Source organism: Delphinapterus leucas, chromosome 11 (assembly GCF_059928025.1).
Source record: "Delphinapterus leucas isolate spDelLeu-1000000601 "Yukka" chromosome 11, BTC_Dleu_Yukka2, whole genome shotgun sequence".
NCBI lineage: Eukaryota > Metazoa > Chordata > Mammalia > Artiodactyla > Monodontidae > Delphinapterus > Delphinapterus leucas.
Window position 1 is genome coordinate 22,036,066 of NC_143139.1, and position 23,926 is coordinate 22,059,991.

General features: G+C 39.0%; 1 protein-coding gene across 4 annotated transcripts in view; it reads right to left on the reverse strand.

Moving 5' to 3' along the window:
- Positions 1–23,926, reverse strand: part of ITPR2 (inositol 1,4,5-trisphosphate receptor type 2) — a 562,910-nt gene that overhangs the window by 388,325 nt on the left and 150,659 nt on the right. For 3 of the 4 annotated variants that reach the window (XR_002645176.2, XM_089919972.1, XM_022577816.2), the window contains exons 6-10: positions 23,656–23,754; positions 23,268–23,351; positions 22,826–22,972; positions 18,658–18,753; positions 5,586–5,630 (exon numbers count right to left, since the gene is read on the reverse strand). Coding sequence is in view for 3 of the 4 variants with exons in the window: in XM_089919972.1 (XP_089776098.1) it covers positions 5,586–5,630; positions 18,658–18,753; positions 22,826–22,972; positions 23,268–23,351; positions 23,656–23,754 (471 nt within the window). In the remaining variant the exon portion in view is untranslated. The remainder of the gene's footprint in view (positions 1–5,585; positions 5,631–18,657; positions 18,754–22,825; positions 22,973–23,267; positions 23,352–23,655; positions 23,755–23,926) is intronic. The other variant, XM_022577817.3, reaches the window with a different exon arrangement.

Below are 23,926 nucleotides of genomic sequence, written 5' to 3' on the forward strand. Positions count from 1 at the left end.
AACAAACAGAGAGTCAATGAACAAGAATTTGACAGTTTCTCTCACCGCAGGCTAGGGTAGATGAAACAAATTAGTATTCCAGTTTTCCTGGAGCAATTCCATATCCCTGAAAGGCATGTGTGTCATCTAATTTCCTGAGCTCTCCACGCCAATCTTCTAATCATAATTTAGCTTTTGATATAGATTTTCCTTCAGGGAAAATGCACTAACTGACCCAAGGATTTAGATCTACTTAGCAACTGACAGTTGGCACTGTGGTTTATACATCAGTCATTTGTGAATTCATTTCGTGGAATCAATCCTCCTGTATGCACTGTCCTTTTCCCCCTTTTGAAAGGCTAATAAAATGAATTTTCTAGACTTATAAAAGGCGAGCAGATTCAGGTTCCAAGAGATTGCCCTCCTACCCCATCCCCCTTGGTAATATCTCCCCGTGGGATCCTGATAAGAATAGTCAAAAGACCTCTCTATTTTGACACTCTTACAGTGAAAAATAAAAATCTTTTCCATAGAGAAACCTCACTTATTAGGGCTAGCTAAAAGAGGTCACTCTAAGTTACTCATACTATTTAAGAGCTGTGGTTTAATTTTAATTACCTAGGATAAGTGGAATGTACCCCCAAATAATTTGCTTAGGTCTTTGAGGAAAAAAGCTTTAATGAATAGATAAGTTCCATTTATAAATCGCATAACAGTTGTTTATGTGTGAATAAGAGCTTCTAACACATTTAGAAGTTTTTTAAAACAGTGCTATAGTCTTAAGCATTCTGCTATTAATCTCTTGTACTCTGTTAATTTGCTTAACAAGCTGTCATAGCAGTTTGACAGTAAACTTCAGGCCAGCCCCTTGGAATTTTTTAAATAAAATATGAATAATGAGTTATAAGCATACAGTTTTTAAATAAATGGATCAAGCTTCAATATCAAGAAAATTAATATTATATTTCTACAATATGAAGGCAGTTCTGTTCAAAATCGTGTGCTTGTGGCTTTTGTTTACAAACCCACATCTCTTTTTAAGTAAGAAAAAAGACCCCAAAACACTAGTTCTCTGCAGAGAATTACAGAAGCACACTGCCCTCCCTCTTTGCATCATGAAAAGACATTAAGGTACAACAGAGCTTAAACAGGGGTGAAATTTAACAGCATCTCAGTCTCCAAAACACTCTCAATTTAGGGAATGAAGGGCTGCAGAATGTTAACCTAGTCTGCTGGGCTTTTAGAAAACTAGCATTTTCACTTGGAAGGAAAGGCACACAGCCTCGCAGATTATACAAATTGAAAATCCCGTATGAGAAGCCAGAGGATGCTAATGGCTCGCCAGCTTCTCTAGCTCCTGGGGGCCCTGCCCGCGGCGCACAGCAGGGAGCCTCCTGTTACACCTTCTCTGTTGCCTCATTTGTGAGTCATCGCATTTTCAGCAGAGACATCACGTAGCAATTCTGCTGTGAAGAGCCAGAGACATTCGGTAAGAAACAATGTCTGCGTTTTCAGGGCCGATTCAGACCTGTGGCCACGGCAGCATAACTTTGTGTAGGCATCTGTGTTTTGGTCCAGACCCTCTGGGGCTCTCACTGCAGACTTTATGGAACAGACGCAACCCTGCCATTTAAAGCTGCAAACCCTTCTTCTCTTGCCACGGTTCCTTGACAATCGGGTGCTCTCAAACTAATTCCCAATATGACCCTTTTTTCTTTCTTTTCCTTATCATCTTACCACTGATGAATACATAGTAAAACACAAAGAAATGTGCGGGTCTTCTTTCAGGATCTGGTACCCTCCCCCAAAAGAAAAATTCTACAGAACAGAATTTTCAAGTCTAGTTCAGCAAAGTTTCACGCTTCCTAGAACATTTCTGTTTAACGTATGTTTTTGCACAAAGACGGATGGTTCTCAAAGGGAGAGAGTTTGGCTCCCCAGAGACGTTTGGCAACTTCCAGAAACACTTTTAGTTGCCACAACTCGGGCGGGGGATGGGGGATGGAGAACAGGGAGACCACTCCTGGTCTCTAGTGAGTAGAGTCCAGAGATGCTGCTAAACATCCTACAATGCAGAGAACAGCCCGACCACAACCAAGAATGATCCGGCCCGAATATCAGTATATCAGTATTGCTGAGGCTGAAGATCCCCAGCACGGACAAAAGACAACCCCTGGAAAGATCACATTCCACAAAAATAAGGTAATGTTAAAACGGGTGGTGAAATTCCAGAAAAATCTCCTTCAAAGAGCCATTTGAAAAGATGCCAGTTTTCACGGAGAAAAAAAACTAACGACTTTCAGGTTCCCAGCTGGGCTTGATACAGTTCCAATATTTACAGGGTCCCTGTGGATGCTGTACATTTGTAAGATTGGAAATAATAGACTTCTTTGTAGAATAAATACAGCTATTTGGGTCTTAATGGGAGCTCTGACACACTCCGCCTCATTTCAGCAGTATTATCCATTAACCTCTGAAACTTCAAAAATGGAAGGCAACATTTGATAAAGGTTTCTAAATTACAGGAAAAATATTAACTGGATATTAAATAGACAACATAGGGAAAATTAGGAAAGAAAATAATTAGCATGGTCACAGGGAACTCAGTGTTACTGGAACCCAGATCTGAGGTGAGATAGCATTGTTTTGGGAAACTGATTTCATTTTTCACAGGCTACACTCTAAACGCTCCTCTGTTTTCTTTTTTAGACAGAAACATCATCATTGCTAGATGGTAAATGGCGTATAAAATGAGAAGCCATACTGTTAGCTTTACTGTTCCATATTCTCAGTTTTATTTACTTTCAAGCTAGGGGTTTTAGAGAGAAGGAAATCAGATGTCTCCAGTCGGATGTGTCTCTGAGATGACAGATGAGATCCAGTCATAAAATTCTACAGCAAAAGCAATCCCACCTATGTTGTATGCAATTAAAGTATTGCTAGTAACACTGCTTAAACAGAAGAGTCCTCTTTCTCACCGTTAGAGGAGGATAAAGAAACTGTACTTCGGAACACAAAGGAAAAATATTTAGCAAGTCTAATCAAAAGCTTGATTAACACAGAGTAAACTTCACCATGGATTTATTACTTATTTATATGCTCTGTGCTGCTCCATAACCCTTCATTCACTGTATTCTCCCACTCAGCTCTGCCCAGAATGATCGGTAGCATCTCCAAAGGGTATGTAGCCAAAAGGAGATGAGCCAGAGATTTAATTCAATTGCACAATTTGAAGCTTTGATATGATGACCTTTGAATAGAAACAACTTACATTTTTAGCCTACTAACATCTTTTATTCAGAGAGTTTCCCATTTGTCTGCTGGCATTTTATCCCCATGGCATGCAGGTGAGAGATGTAGGGCAAACGTCCTCATCCTATCAGACAGGTGAAGAAAATGAGTCTCAGGAAAGCTACCTGACTTGTCCAAGGCTACACAAGTTCATGGTGGTGCTACAGTAGAGCTCCGCTGTCTCGAAAGCACGCTCAAGAAGTCACATAGAATATCACAGAAATGAACCTTGACAAAGAGAAAAGCAGTCCCCGACATCCGACAGCTGGCCTGGTGGATGAGCCAGGCCTTGGTGTTGCTAGGAGCTGACCTGACACTCAAGCTGGGCCATGGTGTTCTCCTGGTGAACATGGACAATTTCACAAAACAGCAACACCAGACAAGGTCACTTCATGACTGGAATGGATCAAGACGAAACAACACCACTCCCTGACCATATCTGAACACCGACAGACTGTGAACGTTGTTCAAGCCACAAAAAATGACTGTCCTCTAGCAAATATGAGCGACTGCTGCTTCTTTAGCAATTACAGACCTAGCCTGCCCTACCGACAGATAAAATGTATTAAGATACCTCCTCTTCCTAACAGCATTCCCGTCCACAGCAAAGCCCCACTTCTTTAAATCTTCCCCAAAATCAATCGCACAAGCCCAATTCCTATAAGATGTTTTTTCTAACACCTTCTTACTCAGAAGCAGCACGGTTCCCCATAGTGTGTGTGCAGTGGGTTATAAACGCCACTTGTATGGGTATTTTCCTGGTGGTCTCTGGCCGGAGACCATTGAGACCATCGACAAGCTTATAGGAAGAACCAAAGAAACTATGATTCACACTTTGCTTTTTAAACATGGCTACTGATAGCATTTTCCTAAATCATAGGAAGGTAAGGACCCAACAGTCCTGCTACAGCTATTTGAAAACCAGGGGGAGAAAAGCCCACACAGACGGATAAAACTGAATCATAAATAAAAGATCCAATGGATCTAACAAACCTACTTCTATATTTAAAGACATTCTGACACAAATTAAAGTTTTCACCTGGGTCAGTGACCTGATACTTCGCTTATTTCTATTGTAAACATGATAATCATATGGAGAGAGGAGTCAAACAGGGTTGACTCAGGTCCAGAAATTCTTATTTGATCCATCTGCCCCATATCCTCCTAAAACGTAAATCTGTGCGCCGATGTAAAACAGTAGTCATTTTAATGAAACGTTCCAACAGTTTCTATCAAAGAGCAGAATTTGGGGTGATGCAGTAATAATACCTACCCATTCCAAAAGGGATGGCAAAATTCCTAACAAAACTGTATTATAGACTGATAGACTGTGTCTATTTTATATCAAAATATCTGGCTAAATTGCTTTTAAAGAAGTCCAGCCCTGCTGAGAGTCACACACAGAAAAGGCAGTAGACACCATGGGGCAGTGTACAGTAGCTGCAGAAGTAATCAAAAATATTGATATAACAACAATAATAAAAATGATTGATAATAGCAAACACCAAAAAAAATCCAGCGCATCATCCAGGCTTTATTTGGATCACATCAAAATATCCTGAATTTCTGAATTTTTTAATAAGTTTCAGGTGTACAGCATTAACAATTCGACATCTTATATACTACAAAGTGGTCACCACCACAAGTCTAGTTGCCATCCATCACCATACAGTTTCACCCATAACCCACCCCCATCCCCAATGGTAACTCCCTTCCCCTATGAATTTTTTATTGAATTAAATCATGTTGTCATTGTTAAGTCATATTCTTTCCAAATTATGATGAGATGAGCAGGATAAATAATAATAAGTATTTAAAATGAAAACTGGGTTTAAAATAAGATTGCGAATTTTTTTTGAGTAGCACACCGTAGATTATTAGAAATTAGAATTATCTAGTTACTGAACACTTCAATTTCTCCCCATAAATAGAAACCAAATTATTTTGAATTGAAAAGGATTGTTCTGCTGTCCTATTTTAATATTATGCCACAATTCCATTCCTCCTTCCTAATTTCTATGAACTTCTGAAAACTAAACCTAGACCCACCATACCTCCCAAATCCAGCTGCCTTCAGCAGTCTATCATAAGTGGCCTCCAAGTTGCTGGAAATCTCCCTAAACACCCACTTCTGGTCATCTTCTTATAATCTAAGCCAAATCATCATTTACTTTTTATCTTCGATCCACAGCCTCTACTTGGAGAATCTCTCTCAGAGCCCTAGTCTTCAAATTTTCTACTAACTTTTCAATGTGTTCATATAAAATATAAATAATATGCTTGTATTTGACGGGGAAAAAAACAATTCTACTCACCACATTTTTTCCTTCATTTTGGGCATCTCGATAATCAGGGTTAAGCTAAAAACAAAAAACAAAGCTAGTTTTGAATTGCTATTAAAAGCACATTAACAAGACCAGTGATCTTTAATTCCAGTACACTATTGTACATTTAACTAAATTTAACATAAAAAGAGGCTAAGAAAGAAACGGTTAGTAAATACCTTCAAACCCTAGTGCAGGAGACAAGAGTTAAAATGCCAAATTTATGGCCTTTGTTTGTATCAAACAGTTGACATTTTTGAACAAGTGAGAGCTGACAGTCTCACCACCTCTTAAGAAGCATTCAAGAGAGTTCATTTTGCCCACCACAAAATCTGCTATTGACCAATAATGCAGACACCGATTTCTAAAAATAGACCAAAGGAAAGTTTTAACAATGATTCAAGATCATGCTCCACACGTGCTATACACACAAGAAAAGAAAGTCAAGCAAAAGAGGATCTATATATCCGCTATGTCAGCTAATGCATGACGACTATTTAAACTAACAAACAAGAACACATGTCTCAAACAGATGGAGAGATAGAGAACAGTATGGAGGTTCCTTAAAAAACTAAAAATAGAACTACCATACGACCCTGCAATCCCACTACTGGGCATATACCCTGAGAAAACCATAATTCAAAAAGAGGTAATTCATAATACCACAATGTTCACTGCAGCTCTATTTACAATAGCCAGGACATGGAAGCCACCTAAGTGTCCATCGACAGATGAATGGATAAAGAAGATGTGGCACATATATACAATGGAATATTACTCAGACATAAAAAGAAATGAAATTGAGTTATTTGTAGTGAGGTGGATGGACCTAGAGTCTCTCATACAGAGTGAAGTAAGTCAGAAAGAAAAACAAATACCATATGCTAACATACATATATGGAATCTAAAAGAAAAAAAGGTTCTGAAGAACCTAGGGGCAGGACAGGAATAAAGACGCAGACACAGAGAATGGACTTGAGGACACGGGGAGGGGGAAGGGTAACCTGACACGAAGTGAGAGAGTGGCATGGACATATATACACTACCAAATGTAAAATAGATAGTTAGTGGGAAGCAGCCACACAGCCCAGGGAGATCAGCTCGGTGCTTTGTGACCACCTAGAGGGGTGGGATAGGGAGGGTGAGAGGGAGACACAAGAGGGAGGGGATAAGGGAATATATGTATACGTATAGCTGATTCACTTTGTTATACAGCAGAAACTAACACAACAATGTAAAGCAATTATACTCCAATAAAGATGTTAAAAAAAATAAAGAACACATGTCTCTGGGTTGGACTGTGGAGTTTAGGGGTCATTCCAATGAGAAAGCATGAGCTCTGCACACGCTGCCTGTTGGCCCACATATTTCCAGCTGCTTAGCATCCGTAACTCCTGACTCCCACCTGAATACACAGTTTCAAAAAGATGTCCTCGCTGATCATTTGTAAAGCATCTGGTTTAGAAGGTGTTTTCTCAAAATAACAAGTTGTCCAATTGAATGTAATCCTATTAATGTCAATTGGTTGGTGTATACAATACACAACCCCAGGTAATTAAAGTCACCACTTAAGATGTAAGGCTGGGAGTCTTTCTCAGCATTACACTTGGCTAGTAGCTCTGAGGAATGCCCCTCCCAACTTATCACTAAATATTAATGACGGTACTGAAAATGATCAAAAACAAAGCAAAACACTCTCCATCTCATTGAAGACTAAGGCTGAAAACCATCTGAACCCCCAATCATCAATGAATTGACAGTAATTATAAAGCCGACAGTGCTGGGGGAGAGGCAATAACTCCCCACTTGTCATGTCATGGCAAACCTCAACCTGACTTCAAGCTAGTGGCCGGGTGAACACAGTTCAGAAGATACTTGGTGCGGTTCCACTATGTGCCCCCAACCCAGAGACCCCGAGTATTCACCAACCAAAGACCTATACAGAAGTGCTTCTCCATCACTGAGAAGCTGCTGTGAGATGGAGCAGAAAATTGTTTCCCCCATCCTCCCCCCCCACTGTCCACTACCTCTGTCTGTCTTCTCATGGCCAGAGAGATACAGCAAAGCTCAGAAAGCAAATGGGCAGAAAGAAGAGAAAGAACTGTAGCTGCTGTGGGCTGGAATGTCGCTGTGCGATAAAGGAAAAATAGCAGAGGGGCCGGGGAGAGAAGCAGCCTCAAGAGAGTCCAGGGACGCAGACTTGACACCTGCTGGAACTGGGAAGTACATCAGGACCCTGCAGGCTGCCCTGCAGCTGAAGATTTAGCAAGAGGACTGAGAAAAAAAGAAATGGAACAAAAAGACCGTCCACTCAACCGTTCTGCTTCTGCATGGAGCTCACTCGTCTGAGGACAATAAGGGAGGAAAGCAGGAAAAAAACAACATGGGACTGCTTAAAAAGTATGTTTAAATGGGGGGGAATTCTTTCTCAGAGTCTTTCTGAATATTATCTATGGTATGATACAAAATAACTTTTCAGGAAATGGTTTGGCATATTCAAGAAAGTGCAAGTAAACATTGCCTCCATATGAAGACAGCAGAAGATGAACTGAAAAATATAATATAAAAATAATCAGATAAATAATAAAATAATATAACAAATAATCACAATATAAAAAGAAGTTAAATTAAGGAGGATCTCAATAACAATGAGAACATAAATACAAAATTAAAGTCCATGTCAGCAGCAGGAACAAGCATAGTTGACATTACTGGAAATGAGTGATGCACAGGATAAAAATGGAACAGCTATCTTTCACCATAGAGGAAAGGTGTAAAGAAATGAAAATTAGGAAAAAGGAAATAGTCACGGAGGACCAGAGATTGGGGTATCAACTAATGAGCAACCAGGATACTAGAAGGAAGAGAAAATCAGTGGAATACAAGCAATAATCAAAGATTATGGAAAATAAAGCTCTCCTCAGCTAAAGAAAGAACTGTGTATGCGGAGGTAACCCTGATTTCCAGGAAGATCAACTAAAACAGGCACATTCATTTGAGGATGATGGGAAAGGTGGGGGGAACAATGGTAGGGACATAAAATAGGGCCAGAAATTAGGCTTAGACAAAATGCATATCATGTAACAGGAGAATGGATGAACAAAATATGGCGTATTCAAACAATGGAGTACTAGTCAGCAATAAAATGACGGGCTGCCGATGCACACAACAAGGGTAGGTCTCAGAAATATATACCATGGAATATTAGTCAGCCATAAAGAAGAAGGAAATCCTGTCATTTGCAACAACATGGATCGACCTTGAGGGCGTCATGTTAAGTGAAATAAGTCAGCCAGAGATAGGCAAATACTGTATGATCTCAGTTATATGTGGAATCTAAAACAAACAAACAAACAGAAAACGAACTTATAGAAACAGAGATCAGATTTGTGGTTACCAGAGGCAGGGGTGGGAGTGGAAGAGATCGGGGAAGGGGGTCAAAAGGCACAAACTTCCAGTTATAGGAAAATAAGTCCTGGTAATGGGATGGCGCACGGTGACTACATTTAATAATACTGAATTGCATGTCTGAAAGTTGCTAAGAGAGTAGATCTTAAAAGTTCTCATCACAAGAAAAAAAATTTATAACTATGTGTGGTGATGGATGTTATCAAGATTTACTGTGGTAATCATGTCAATATAGATATATGTCATATATACATCTCAAGTCATTATGTTGTACACCTGAAACTAATACAATGTTATATGTCAATTACATCTCGATTGTAAAGTGAAAGAAGCCAGACATGGTATGACTCCATTTATAGGAAATCTAAGAACAGACAAAACTAAACTGTGGTTAAACAAATAGTTAAACAAATCAGAAAGTGAGTGGGAGAGGAGTGGCTGGAAGGCAGAACCAAGTCCAAGAGCCACTGGACAGCAGTCTTTCAATTTTCAGAGCAGACAGACAACGGGGGTGGGGGAGGGATGATAAAACAGGAATCCAGTTACAAGTTGCCTGTTGGTGCTAGGCCAGCAATTGGGGAGATCTGAGGCTGAATTTTATTTTTCTATGGAGATGCATACCTCAGGCTCCTTAAATTCCCTTGAATTATGAATAAACGAATCAGTCCCAAAACAGTATTATTCCTGCTTTTGGAATCCAACAGTGAAAGGTAGAAAGTGAAAAGACAGTGACTTAACTGGCCTCCTGTCTACTGATTCATCAAACTCAAAAAGACACACTTTTACTCAGTAGTAATGAAAGGTCAGCATAGTGCACAGAAGGGGTTTATTTAGCTCTTTTAGTCAAGGATCACTGTTTTAGGGAATTCCCTGGCGGTCCACTGGTTAGGAATTGGCGCTTTCACTGCCAGGGCCCAGGTTCGATCCCTTGTCGGGGAACTAGGATTCCCACATGCCGTGTGGTGCAGCCAAATAAAAATAAAATAAAATGACTTAAAAAAAAAAAAGGATCACTGTGTTATATTCTTTTGTTTTCAGTTTGAAGAATTCAGACTTTTCTTTTTAAATTAAAAGATACATACTAAAATTATAGCTAAATTATATTCAAAAGATATGTAACATGTTTAACCAGGATATACCTATGGTCAAAGCTTTTATTCAGTAAGCACTTAGACTAGTTGGTTAAAGACACTGTAAAGTATATTAACTTCATGCTGGAAGCCATGACATATCCATAACTATAATGTGTACAGAAACAGGAATTAACGTACCTAAGTCAAACAGGAGTCATGTATGCCCTTTAAGACATAGGTCATATTCTACCTTAAAGACAATGTTACTTTCTAAAATTGTCTTCACACATTTCACCCTCTTAGGATCACCCAGTTCAGCTCCTGAGGGATGTGTGTGGAACCAGATTCCAGACTCTGGTCTGGAAGGAAATGCCATGGGCCTTAGGAAAGGTCGCCTAACCTCCATGGAACTCAGGGTCCTCATCTAAAGAGAAAAGCCTATGACTAAAGCCTAATCATACTAATTACATGTCATTAAATTTTATATATTCATGTCTTTGGCAACAATACTAAAGACGGTGCCGATCAGTTAGATTTCGCCTCATCTTGTGTCTCACAGGCTGCAATGTGGCCTTTTTTATATAAAATTATTATTTCAGGGACTTCCCTTGTGGTCCAGTGGTTAAGAATCCGCCTGCCAATGCCGGGGACGTGGGTTCGATCCCTGGTCGGGGAACTAAGATCCCAAGTGCTGCGGGGCAATAAGCCCGCGGGCCACAACTAGAGAGAAGCCCGGGCACCGCGATGAAAGATCCCGCGTGCCGCAACTAAGACCTGACGCAGCCAAATAGATAAATTTTTTTAAAAAATATTAAAAAATAAATAAGATTATTGCTTCAGTAAATTCATTAAAGTGATAATAATAATAATGAGAAGGAGGAGAAAAACAGGAAGACGAGGAAGGAGAAAGAGGAAGAGGAAGCACCCAAACAAATCTATGGCTACATAAATTCACCAAAATTAACCAAAGGCCAAGTAAATATACACTTTAATATATGTTTCACTTATACTGCTGATTTCCTACTCTAACCATAATAACCACAGTAATTAAGTAATTAGACTAAGGATGAATCCAAAAAACACATTTCTAAAGATGGGGGAAAAAAAGACATAGTGATGTGGAGGTTCCTGAATCTTTTAGGGCTTTAAAGGAAACGTTTCCTTATGTTAAAAAATAAGTTATAAATCTGGCATTGGAGAGAGAGAGATCTAATATGCTACTCAATCATTTACTCAATAAATCTTAATAGAACATCTATAATGGACAAAGCATGGTGGCATACGGTATTTTAGCAAAGACAAAGAGAATATGGTCCCTGACCACAAGACCTTACAATCTAGGAGGGAAGAGAAGACATAAATACAGTTAGCGGTAATACAAAATAGAATGTGACAAGAGATATAAGACAGGAATGCATAATTTATAAATAATATAGGTCAGAAGAAGGAGGGATCTGTGGTGGGCAAATTTGTTGAAGAATTATTCATGGAGAAGGTAGCATATGAGCGAAGCCTTGAAGGATAGGTAGAATTATTCAATATGACTGGGAGAGAAGGAAAGATTATCTATATAAAATTGATTCTCAACAAGGACCTACTAGATAGCACAGGGAACTCTGCTCAATACTCTGTAATAACCTATATGGGAAAACAATCTGAAAAAGAATAGGTATATGTATAACTAAATCACTTTGCTGTACACCTGAAACTAACACAACATTGTAAATCAGCTTCACTCCAACATAAAATAAAAGTTAAAAAAGAAAATAAAAACTAAAACTGAAAAAAAAAAAAAACAGAAGAAGAAGGAAGAAGGGGTAAAGAGAACAGGCAGTGCAGGCGGAGCCAATGCCAAATAGGTGAGAAAATGAGCCTTGATGAGAGAAGACCCATAAATGTCATTTACGGAATACTTTTTATATGCTTTTAAAGTTCATTCATTTCCCCATACAATTACCCTATTAGAAGGGACCCTTAGCCCCATTTTCCAGAGGAGGCATCAAGTGAAGTACCCCATGCAAAGTCACACTGCTGGCGAGCGGCAGGGTTATTCAGAAGCACAGGTCTGAGGGCTCCAAAGCTACATCTTTTAGTTCTGATAGCATATAACTTCCCTCCCACCTCCATAACGAGTACTGGTGTGATCCAAGGTAGGAAGAGGCCGGGCCAACGGGGCTTTTTGCCACAGGCTAAAGTGTTTGCATCTTCAGAAAGATTTTGAATATCACTGGGAAAATGTCTGCAGAAACAGTGCATTAAAAATCCTCACTTGGCCATAATTAGTAGGAGACAGAGACAGATGATGAAAGAAGCAAAGTAACCAAGTGTGGGGTTCACGTAAGAGGTGGCAGAGCCCCAACGATATCAATGCTGAAATGGAAAGGAAAAAGCAGATGCGAAAGATTTTGCAGAGACAGAGTCAGGAGAACCTGAATGCATAAACTGAGAGAGAAAAACACGTTTATCGTGACTCCCAAGTTTTTAACCCAGAGCTAAGAAAATTCACTCTCTGTGGGAAAACAGTTCCACCTTAGATATGATATTGAGTTTCAATGGCAGTGGGATACCCGAGATCGAAGTCACGACCCACTGCAGCCACGGGAGTGAGTGACAGAGAAGAGAAAGAGCTAACAGCCACCACTAAGCTCTGAAGGGAGTCCTCATTTAAGAGGCCAAAGAGGACCAGAATGAAGTCAGGTAGAGAGTGTGACTAAGTCAGAATAGAAAAGCGGCAGAGAGAGAGAGAGTGATATCATGAACACCTAGAGAGAGAAAGTCATGGTTGTACCACCTATCAAATTAAAGACAGCTGCAACTGTCCCTCTAACAATAGCAAGAAGCAGACCACAAGTTGTAAGTCCATAATTTTTGTTCATTTTCGTAAAAAAAAAAAAGTTACGTTTTTATAATGAAATGTCTTTTGATCAATTTTTATTATATATACCATTGAAGTTATAAAACCATCACATGTGGGTTTGTAAATAATTCCATGTTCCTCTTTTCAATGACCAGGCATTTCAGAGCCAACCTATTATGCTGTTAGGTCTAGAAAAGAAAAGAAGGGAAAAATAACCTTTACTGGATGCTTATATGTGCCAGGCATCATTTCTATTTTGATATATATTTATACATGTGTATAGGGTCTGGTATGTATATTCCTCTATTATATATAAATATTGTACATGTATGTATATATATGTGTGATATATGTGTGTGTGTATAGAGAGAGAGAGAGAGAAAGAGAGAGTGAGAGAGTCCCTTTTCATATACTATGGCTGGTACATTTGATAGAGAACTAAACATTGGAATATTTAAAACTACAGCCCTAATATGCATAAGATTCTATGCTAATGTACAGGTTCTTGAGTACAAAATTTTTACCTAATTAATTAAAGCCAAAGACTACTGTATAGTTAGGAAATAAGTGTTTACTGCCATCTGGTGGAAGTCCGGACTATCTACAAACAAATAAGCGAGCAGTCTTTAGAAGGGCAATTATAAAATCTTTAACAAAATTATTTTGCACTAGTCCCTCCATCTTGTTTTGGAAAGGATCCTCAAAAGTTATTGCTTGAATAATATCCAAAGAAAGAAAATGCAGCAGATCAGAAATTATGATATTTGATTTATCATTCTCTCCATGGCTGTAGAAGAACTATTTACTAAGGCTCCCATATTATCCTATTCAAAATATGATCAATTTACTTTCTGCCCCACAGACATGGTTGTGAACTCTCCTGAACCAATAAGGTGAGACAAGAAAAAGGTCTATAGCAAAATGGCGCAGAGTGTGCTGACATTAAAAGCAAAACCGTCCTGTATATTAAAAGCAAAAATACATGACTGTTTACTTTCCCCTCACGTCACCTAATTTCTTGTATGGCCCACAGAAACTGACACTATAGGAAGACAGCCTAATAGTACAATACTGTAATGGATTCTCCGATGCAGCCACAAATGCCCTGATTACCTAATTCATAATTAAATACTTTGTTCCACATTTTGTCCATGAGTTTCTAGCACTGCACATTACTCAAAAATAAACCTTGAATTCCCTGAGACAATACTGTTGGAGATATTCAAATTGAATAAGGGTCCATTTCTAAATGTTGGTTCACTTTAGTAACTTAGAGAATAAAATCTAAACAGTGTTATATCACTGTCCTAATTCCTAGATGTTTTCCACAATTCACACACATATACACACACAAAATATGGTGCTATTCTTGAATAGCTTGCAATTTATGTGCTTTGTCTCTATAGTTAGACTACAGAATCTTCATCATACGAATGGTCTAATTTTATTTAGTTAGTTTCCCTTCATTTCTAAACAAACAATAAGCTTATTACATTTTTCTGAATAACTTAGCCACCCAGTAAGTACTGGTTAAATAGAATATCATGTTAAGGGAGTGTAAGTAAAAATTTTAGGTGTTTTTTCTCACATATGCTTACACTTAAGGCTGCAGCCCTTTAAACTTACTGTGAGATTTATCATGGTCTTCTATAGATGTTAATAATGTAAACATTACACAAAACCAGTTATCTCAGATGTTTATGTATGCTGGAAACAATTGCAAAAGAGACGTCCTAGTGATGAGTTAATCTAATTCTCCTCTAGATTGCAAATTCTTAAAGAACAAGGACAAAATGTTAATCATCTTTGTTTTTTCCACAATAACAAAGTAGTGCTTCCACCTAGTAGACTGTCAATAAAAGGTTGTGTAATTTCAGTATAACGGAGATCAGGGTTTCTCAACATCGGCACTATTGGCATTTGGGGCCAGATAATTCTTTGTTGTGGGGTGTGTCCTGCACATTACAGGGAGTTTAGCTGCATCCCTAGCCTCTACCCACTAGATGCCTGCAGCCACCTCTCCCCAACAGTGACAATAAAAATGTCTCCAGACATTGCCAAATATCCCCTGGGGACAAGATCACCCTCAGCTGAGAACCACTGGTACGGATGAAGTAAGTGTAGCATTCAGCCTGGATACTATCATTAATCTTGCTTTTTAACTTCAGACAAAATAAATCACCTCTTTGAGTCTGGGTTTCCTTTTCTGTAAAGTGAAATGATTGGATGTGTACCTCATTGTCTCTATCTCTATGATTCATTCATTAGACTATCCAATATTTCCTGAATGTAAATTAAATATCAGACACTGTTCTAGGCACAAGGTAGCCAGTGGTGAGCCTCTCAACTTTTTTCCCCATTAAGTTATCTGATTGACAAAGAAATGTCAGTTCTGGAAAATAAAAATAATAAAAATAAATTTTAAAATAATAATAATAAACACTACTACATAATTTCTGTCTCCTTCCTCCCAGTGGAAGTGAAGGGACTTAACACTTGCTGAATACCTTTTATGTACAAGGTGCTTAAAATTCACAAGATATTCTTTAATTCCAAAAAATCCCATGTAATATATATTATCACCTTTTTTACACACAAGGGAACTGAAATTCAGAGAGGTTAACTATTTGCTTAAAGGCAGAGAGACTGTGAGTGGTCTACCTGGGACTTTTCTTCCCACTACTCTAGGCCCTCTTTTTTTTTTTTTTTTTTTTTTTTATTTGTATGCCATTTAATGTTTGTTTATCTAGGCCCTCTTTGCCACACTGGCCAATATAAACACCATAAACTCAAAGGCAATTCAAGAATTACATCATCCAATTTACCAGGGGTGCCTCAAGCACATTAAATTAATATTTTAAATTATAAATCGGTGTGCTGAGAGTGGAAAAGACACCACCAAATCCTGCCCTGTGATAGGTCCTTCCCTTTAATATAAAAACAACTCATCCACCTTACTTTTTCTAAAACTACTTCATAAAAGTCTGTCTAATTGGACTCTTACTCTCCTTTTATTAATATTTCTCCCCCTTCGCAGTCATTATATGAAAACTCAGTCGGCAATTCTTTCTGCTTCCTGACTTCCTCATCCCTTCCCCCACCCCCTGCATTCCGGTTTCCATTAAAAATGCTCTCAGTGAAGTCACAGATGACCCCATTCTTGCCAAATATTGTAAAGACATTTTGTTCCTGACCTTTTAGGTAGCATCCCCCCTCGATGAAACTCTTATCTTCCCTTGCCTGGCATCTGTGACTCAGCCCATTTGATTTTCCAGTTGCTTCTATGACTTCTCAGGCTGCCAGTCTTTCTAACTTTACTTAATTTTAAGAATATTAAGTTTAATTTAAATAACCAGTGTGTGGCTGGTGACTACCACATTGGACAGTGCCACTCTGGAGTGGTCTGCTTTGAACACAAATTATTTAGAACACTGTTCTTTAAGTTACACATAAAATCTATTCTCCTTGGGGCTTCCCTGGTGGCGCAGTGGTTGAGAGTACGCCTGCCGATGCAGGGGACGCGGGTTCGTGCCCCGGTCCGGGAAGATTCCATGTGCCATGGAGCGGCTGGGCCCGTGAGCCATGGCCGCTGGGCCTGCACGTCCGGAGCCTGTGCTCCGCAACGGGAGAGGCCACGACAGTGAGAGGCCCGCGTACCGCAAAAAAAAAAAAAAATCCATTCTCCTTGGCTTAATATCCATGGCCAGAAAAAAAACAGCTGCCCTACATTTCTGGCCCCAGCACTCCCTTCCCACCTTCTAGCACCACTTCTAACCTCACACACATCTTACGTGTGATACATGAATTATCCATAGGAAATGTAAGATGCCACATACCTCCTCTTCCTCATTGCCTGAACACGCTTCCCACTCTTCCCCAACTGCCTTACTCGTCCACCAAGCTGCTGCCCTTCCTTGTACCTCCCTGGCCCCCTCTACCAAAGGTGTGTTGCTCTTGAGTGCCTCCCGATCACCAAAAGAATTTTAATCCTAATTTCTATTCTTTTATAGGACATCTAGTAGACTTCTCTAATTCTTATTTTAGACAAGATTCTCTTACCTTACTGCTTAATTTTTCAAAGGGTTACTTTTCCAAAACAGTTACTTCAAAACATTTATGGTACAAACAGCCCACAAATTGCGAAGCTCTATTTCATTTAGTCAAACAGACTCATTAAAATTGAGTCAGATATTTATAAAAGTAAGAACAATCTCTACTTACCATATTATAAAATTAATCATGCCATCATCCCTTCTTGGATGCTTACCATGGTCACACATGATGCCAAGCACTTCACCTCATTTCATTCTCTTAATAGTCTTATTATACAAATATTGCAATTATCCCCATTTTCCAGAGGAGGAAATGGGAGTTTAGAGAGATTAATTTGCCCAAATATGGCTCCAAATGCCTCTCAGATACAAATCCCGAAATTTTCTTCTTCCCATTCTCTAAGCTTAGAGAAGCCTGAATAGCTTCTTCATATTCATTCATTCAAAAATTATTTACCAAATGCTTTCGAAGCACCAGGCACTGTCATAGGTGCTGGAAACACAGTGGTGATGTTACAAAAAAAAATAAAATTTACGATAAGTGAGATCGTGGGAAGTACTATAAAGAAAATCATCACAGATTAACATGATGGAGATAGTAATAGGGTTGAGTTCCAGCTTAGACTGGGGTCAGCATGTTTATACAAATTTTTAGTAATACTACAAATTCCAACACCAAATTCTGGTTTAGAATCCCAGAAGAAACTCTAAATTGAAAAACAGAGTTGAGGAGAGTAGAATGAATGGACATTTTCATACATCTGCAAACATATTTTCTATACACTACCATATATAAAATAGATAAACAACAGGATTTACTGTATAGCACAGGGAACTATATTCAATATCTTGTAATAATCTATAATGGAAAAGAATTGAAAAAAGAATATAAGTAGATACATATATATATGTACGTATAACTGAATCATTTTGCTGTACACATGAAACTAACAATATTGTAAATCAACTATACCTCAATTACAAAAAAGATTTAAGAAAAACTAAATTTAAAAAAAAAATCAAATATTTTCAAAATTAGTTTTAAACCAGATAACCAAACTTTAATTAAATCATTGCTAAAACATCTGTACTACTGTATCTACCTACCCTTCATTCTGATTGTCAACATGCATTTAGTGGAGAAAGAAAAGACCCTTCTAAGTTTTTACCATTTTTATTGACAGTTTTAGGACAGTGCAGTATCTCAAGGAAAAAACCCTTTCCTCTCCAATGGTTTGAACAATGAAAGCCACCCACCAGTAAAAGAATAGCCACAGAAGATCAACCAGAAACTATCTAGACTACACCACATCGACTATGCGCTGATCACGGCTCCAACGCAGACATTCTGAAAGAGTGAAGCTAAACAGCAAATCTCAGGACGCATCCCACACAGATGCAAATCAGATACCCCCTTCCAGATGCCCTTACAGCAAACTAACCACACAGCTCTGTTGCTGTGGCTGCTGCTGTTTTCATTTTCAAGACAAAAATTATTTTAAGGTTTTAACTAATATTTACATTTTGAGAACAACTGACATGCCAATCCAGAACACGACAGGCAATAATGAAATGTGCATAATAACTGTTTCTTCAAATACAACATCTTCTGTATTGCCTGTTCCACTATTTGAGAATCAGAGATTTAACAGCACTATATCCATTCATCTTACCTCTGCAGCTAAATAGTTCCCGGTTGCAAGATGTTTAAATCTGAACAAGCTGTTCCATTGTCCTGCACCTCCACGGCATGGGTCATGATGAACTACCTACAGACAAAAAGAGAAACAAAAATAATGGCTAAAAGACATGCATGTTCCTGGCCAGCAAATGCCAACAGTTTACATGGGGTGCCCGCCTGTTCATACTAAACTTGTCAGATCTAATATACGTTTCAGGAGGACAATGTGGCAGAAAAACAAAATTCCCCATAAATGAGTAATTACACAGTTAACTCACTGGGCTGCATGATTCTCACAGCTGCAAACACAGATGCCTTACTTCAAAAGACATGTTTCCCGGGCCAAAACTGTAAATACTGTGGGGTTTCCCCACATTTGTGATTCATTCATTCAACAGATTATGAATGAATCTGTTGCCTACCATGTGTCAGGTGCTCTTCTAGGCAGTAGGGACCGCAGTAATGAATAAGACCAGAGCTTTCAATGAATAAGATTTGGCAAGTGCCAGGAGGAACTAAGTAGAGCACATGATTGGGTAACCTACAGTAGGCTACTTTCTATCGATACTGCAATCAGCATGGACACTCTGGTGGATAAGAATGAGACAGTCATGCAGAGAGACTGGAAGAGATCATTCCAGGCAGAGAGAACCATAAACGCCAAGGCCTGGAGGTCTGGATTAACTTACTTCCTGGCCCTTTCCATGTGTTGCCTGTTTACTAACACCATGTCCTTTGATACCTGTCCGAGAAACCTGTCTTGCCCCAGATGCTAAGCCACTAGGCTCACTGAGAATGAAAGTGGGTCTGCAGCTGTCACTTACGACAGGTGGCTCGGTGTTGTAGCAAAGCTCAGGTTTTCCAGTCCAAAGACGACTGTTCATGAGTCCCAGCTCCACCAGTTACTACGGTATGATCACAGCAAGTAACACCTTCAAGCCTGCTTCTTCATGTACCAAGTGGGTTTAATTCATAGAATTGTTGTGAAGATTAAATATCATAACACATATTAGAGTGCTCACATAAGTTCCCACTATTCTCCAACAGATTAATACTCTTTGCCTCCTTCTTCTCGTTCATACTGTTTGCCTCCAACCCCAGCATCAAATTCTGGGTGCTAACGTACAGGACTTTCTAATGCCTTTTGCTAGACTCCAGCTCCTATGTCTTCTGCTACTCCAAAAGCTCAATGAGGTAATGATGAAAATACTTCAAAGTGGGTGAAGTCTTACAAAAATGCTCCCCCTGCAGCCAAACACCTGCCCATCCTTCAAAGCTCAGTTCTCACATCGACCTTCTACCACCAATCCTTTGCTAATCCCACCAGCTACTGTGACCTTGTCAACGTTTGAACTCTTACTCCTTTGCAAGAGGCATAGATATCTTTAAAAATCTGATCATATCTAGTGGTTGTCTCACATACACACATACGCACACACACCTTTTGTATACCACTGCTAGAGGTTAACAAATAACTTGAAGCTCACCATGAATCACAGACTAAGAACTCCTGTCCTATACACTAGCGGGTCTAGCAACAGTAGTACAGCTCCCTAGGGGATAATTTGCAGATAGGGAAGGGAGGGTGTTTTCATTTATCACAATGATTTTGGAGGGATGCTAGTGGCAATGAATGGGCAGTAGCCAAGACATTAAATATCCTGCAATTCACAGGAGAGTTCAGCATAGGCTAGATATTGTGTACGACACTCAGGAGCATCCCTGCCCTTCAAAGTGCTCCCCTGTAGCACAGGGGCGGGAAGCAGAGGAAAGTGAAAGAGAGGATCCTCTTAGGCCTCCAGTAAAGGTGGTGGCAGCTGTCTTGTGCAGGCTCCCACAGGGAGGAGTGGCTTCTGGCACTGCCAGATCTTCAGATAAGACCACATTCCCCACCCCACTTTCTCCCACCCAGTCCTTCCAACAACGTTGAAACCTAATTTCCTGTATTAAATACCTCTCTGCTTGAAACACCTGCTGCTCAGGCTTCCTGGCTGAAGCCTGGCTGATGCAGCACACAATACGGAAATGTCCCATAGTACTGCAGAAATAAACCTACCACAAATATAAACTGGTAATGCTTTACCATGAAATCATACTAGAAAGCTTTTACATCAAGTTATATGAAAAGGCGAATAATTTTAGAGAAATCCACTATGGAGAAGGAAGCTTACATGAATCCAAGACATTGTCTCAAAATTACTGAATAATCTATTCACTCTCTCCATTCGGACTGCTCAATGGGACGCAGCATTTCCAACCACACATTTTGTTGGAAAGGATTTCAGTGCAGAGGTGCAATTACAGCAAAAGCTATAAAACTAATGGTAAATATATAAGAGGAGAGATTCAAAACTCCTTTTAACAGACTTAGAACCAAACATTAAATAGATAGAGACACGTGAAATGCAGGGAACTCACTGTGTAGGGAAGTTGCTATCTGACTTTTTCATCACTGTATTTTGCTAATAAAGTTTTAAAATAATATTTCACATTATTGCTATCCCTATATTTTGAAAATCTTGGAAGCACAGTGATAAGGAAATGTGTATTTTAATTATGTATTTATCTTCTAGTTGTCTGTTATCTTTCTCTTACCCTGATAAGAGAAGTTGTGGGGTAGGCTTCTGGGAAGAATATCATGTAGTTTTGGTGGTGGCTGTTTTCCCCAGACCTTCTCAATTCCCTTCACTTATTGAAGGATATGGCCTCCAAATATACTGAAGGATATGGTCTCTTCTGAATGCTAGAGACTGAAAGTATGCCTCAACATGAGTGGGGTTTCAAGATAAAAGCTATGCTTTTGTGCTATTTCATCTCTATTCTAAACCATGTCATAACTTAGAGAATTATTTTGACGCTTCATTTATAATTAAGGCTCAGCTCATTTGCATAAACATGATATTTCCTCATTTTCTCTGTTTCAATAGTTTGGAATTTGCCTCATTATCCCTATTTCAATTATAGTGATTTTTTTTTAAATCATGTACAAATAAGCCTATTCTGTTATTACTTCACCTTATACTAGATATTATCCGATGGCACACATTTACCTCTGCTCTTTCATTTTCCTGTACTTGTATAGAATGTCTTCTGATCCTCTTCTTCTACTTCTCTCAAATCCAAATGTATCCATCAAAGAAAGATATAAATATTTTGTCTTCTAAAGTAGGTACTTACATGTTGAAATACATATTGTTTTATATAAATTATTTTTCTTTTGTTTCTCCTTTATATTAGAATTTGGGCATTTTATTAACTTTTAATCATGAGACTATAAAATATATTAAATATGAATTTCATTTTCATACATAAAGGAAGTATAACAAAATATATGCTGTAAAAGAGGTGTGATGGGGCTTCCCTGGTGGCGCAGTGGTTGAGAGGCCGCCTGCCGATGCAGGGGACATGGGTTCGTGCCCCGGTCCGGGAAGATCCCACATGCCGCGGAGCGGCTGGGCCCGTGAGCCACGGCCGCTGAGCCTGCGCGTCCGGAGCCTGTGCTCCGCAACCGGAGAGGCCGCAACAGTGAGAGGCCCGCGTACCGCAAAAAAAAAAAAAAAAAAAAAAAACAAGATGGAACTTATCAGGTTGTTTGTAGTTAACTACGTATATCTTATCTCTTCCATGGTACAGAAAGGTCCTTTAAAGAAAAATCCATACCTTACATTTTCTTACTCTATCATATTGGCACCCTGAAGCAAATACCTCTTAAAGGACGATGAATTCTTAACTATGGGTCTCCTCGCTCCAATAGAAATGGCATCCCCAGAAGACACGGAGGTTCTTTTCAGTGACTGTGCCCTTCAGATCCTCACTTACAGTGAGTCCTCCTCACTGCATTTCAACCCCAGTACCATTCGAGGCACAAGGCCTATAGCCTGACCGGTCTTAACAACACTTCACGATGGCATTTTAAAAAGCTAAATCATATATATGCCCTTATTAAATGACAGAGAGAGAGATGCCCCTGAGAAGATAGATAAAGGAAGTATAGCAACATTTCAAACCAGTCACAGCAGTAAAGAGGTACAAGTGGCTTCACCAAAATTACTGTTTTATGGGTCTATCACAAATGATGCTTATGACAATAAACCAGCCAGCCTAGTGACCTTGTCTTATTGATATAAGTATTTATTAAAAGCCAGAAGATATTTACATACCTCTATTTCCCAGAGTGCTTTCGAACTGGTAGCAGAAGTGGCTGATTGACGCAAAGTTGTACGAAGGAAAATGTGCTGTTTTTTCTCATATTCATCACAAGTCAGAAACTTCTCTTGTTCCGCATGAAACAATCGAACAACGTCACCCTAGAGAAACAGGTCAAGAAAACTATATTTCCAACAAAAGTTTGAACAAATAGACATAAGAAGTGGGTGTCTCTCTATAGTTTTGATACTCTGGGACTTCTGCTAACGCTTGGCTTTTAATGAGTATGCATAAATATACGTTTCCAAATACAGGAGGGAAAACTCAATGTGAGTTTTAAGGTTTATAGTCACATTCTAAACTTCAAACCTCAGTGAGTACACAGGTTTTGCATCTAGAAGCTCAGTAAGACTACCTTCAATTCTTCCAGTAAATGTCTAGGTAGCACATACTTACCCCTTTTAGTACATCCTCTCGATAGGAACTATATTTCATGAATAGAGTGATTTTCCAGCTAGTGTTGCAATTAACAGCATTCACCTATTAATGAAGAAACATTAAGTTATAAGACTGCAGGTTCAATTTTATACCAGAAATTAATACTTCAACTGGTAATTGAAGTACTTCTAGTTGAAGTATTCCTTCAACTAGAAGGAGCAGAAAGAACAACTTGGGTATGTATGTCAAAAAATATCTTCAAAGGACCATCTGAAATCTACATGTACCTCAGGAATAGTAACTAGCATAACTGGGCTTATGCTTATGAAAACAATGAAACTATGGGACTTTTTTTTCCCTCTCATGAGAAAATCAACAAATTCATTTCCTTTCCTCCTGAACTTACCTCTTTACACCCTGGATTATCGAGAAGCTCTATGTTGCTGGCATGTAGTGGCTGTCCTGCATTCACGGGCATCAAAACAACTTTATCTCCAACAACAATCTGGGAATCAGAAATAAGCTGCAATTGAGGCAGTGCATGGGTCTGTGGTGCTATACCTGAAGCTAAAAATAACTGCACAGAAGTCCTCGTCATTGACCTAACATTTGACCCATTTATCCTTCATATAAATTTTAATTCTTTTTCTCTTCGAGGTAAAATATCTTCTGATAAG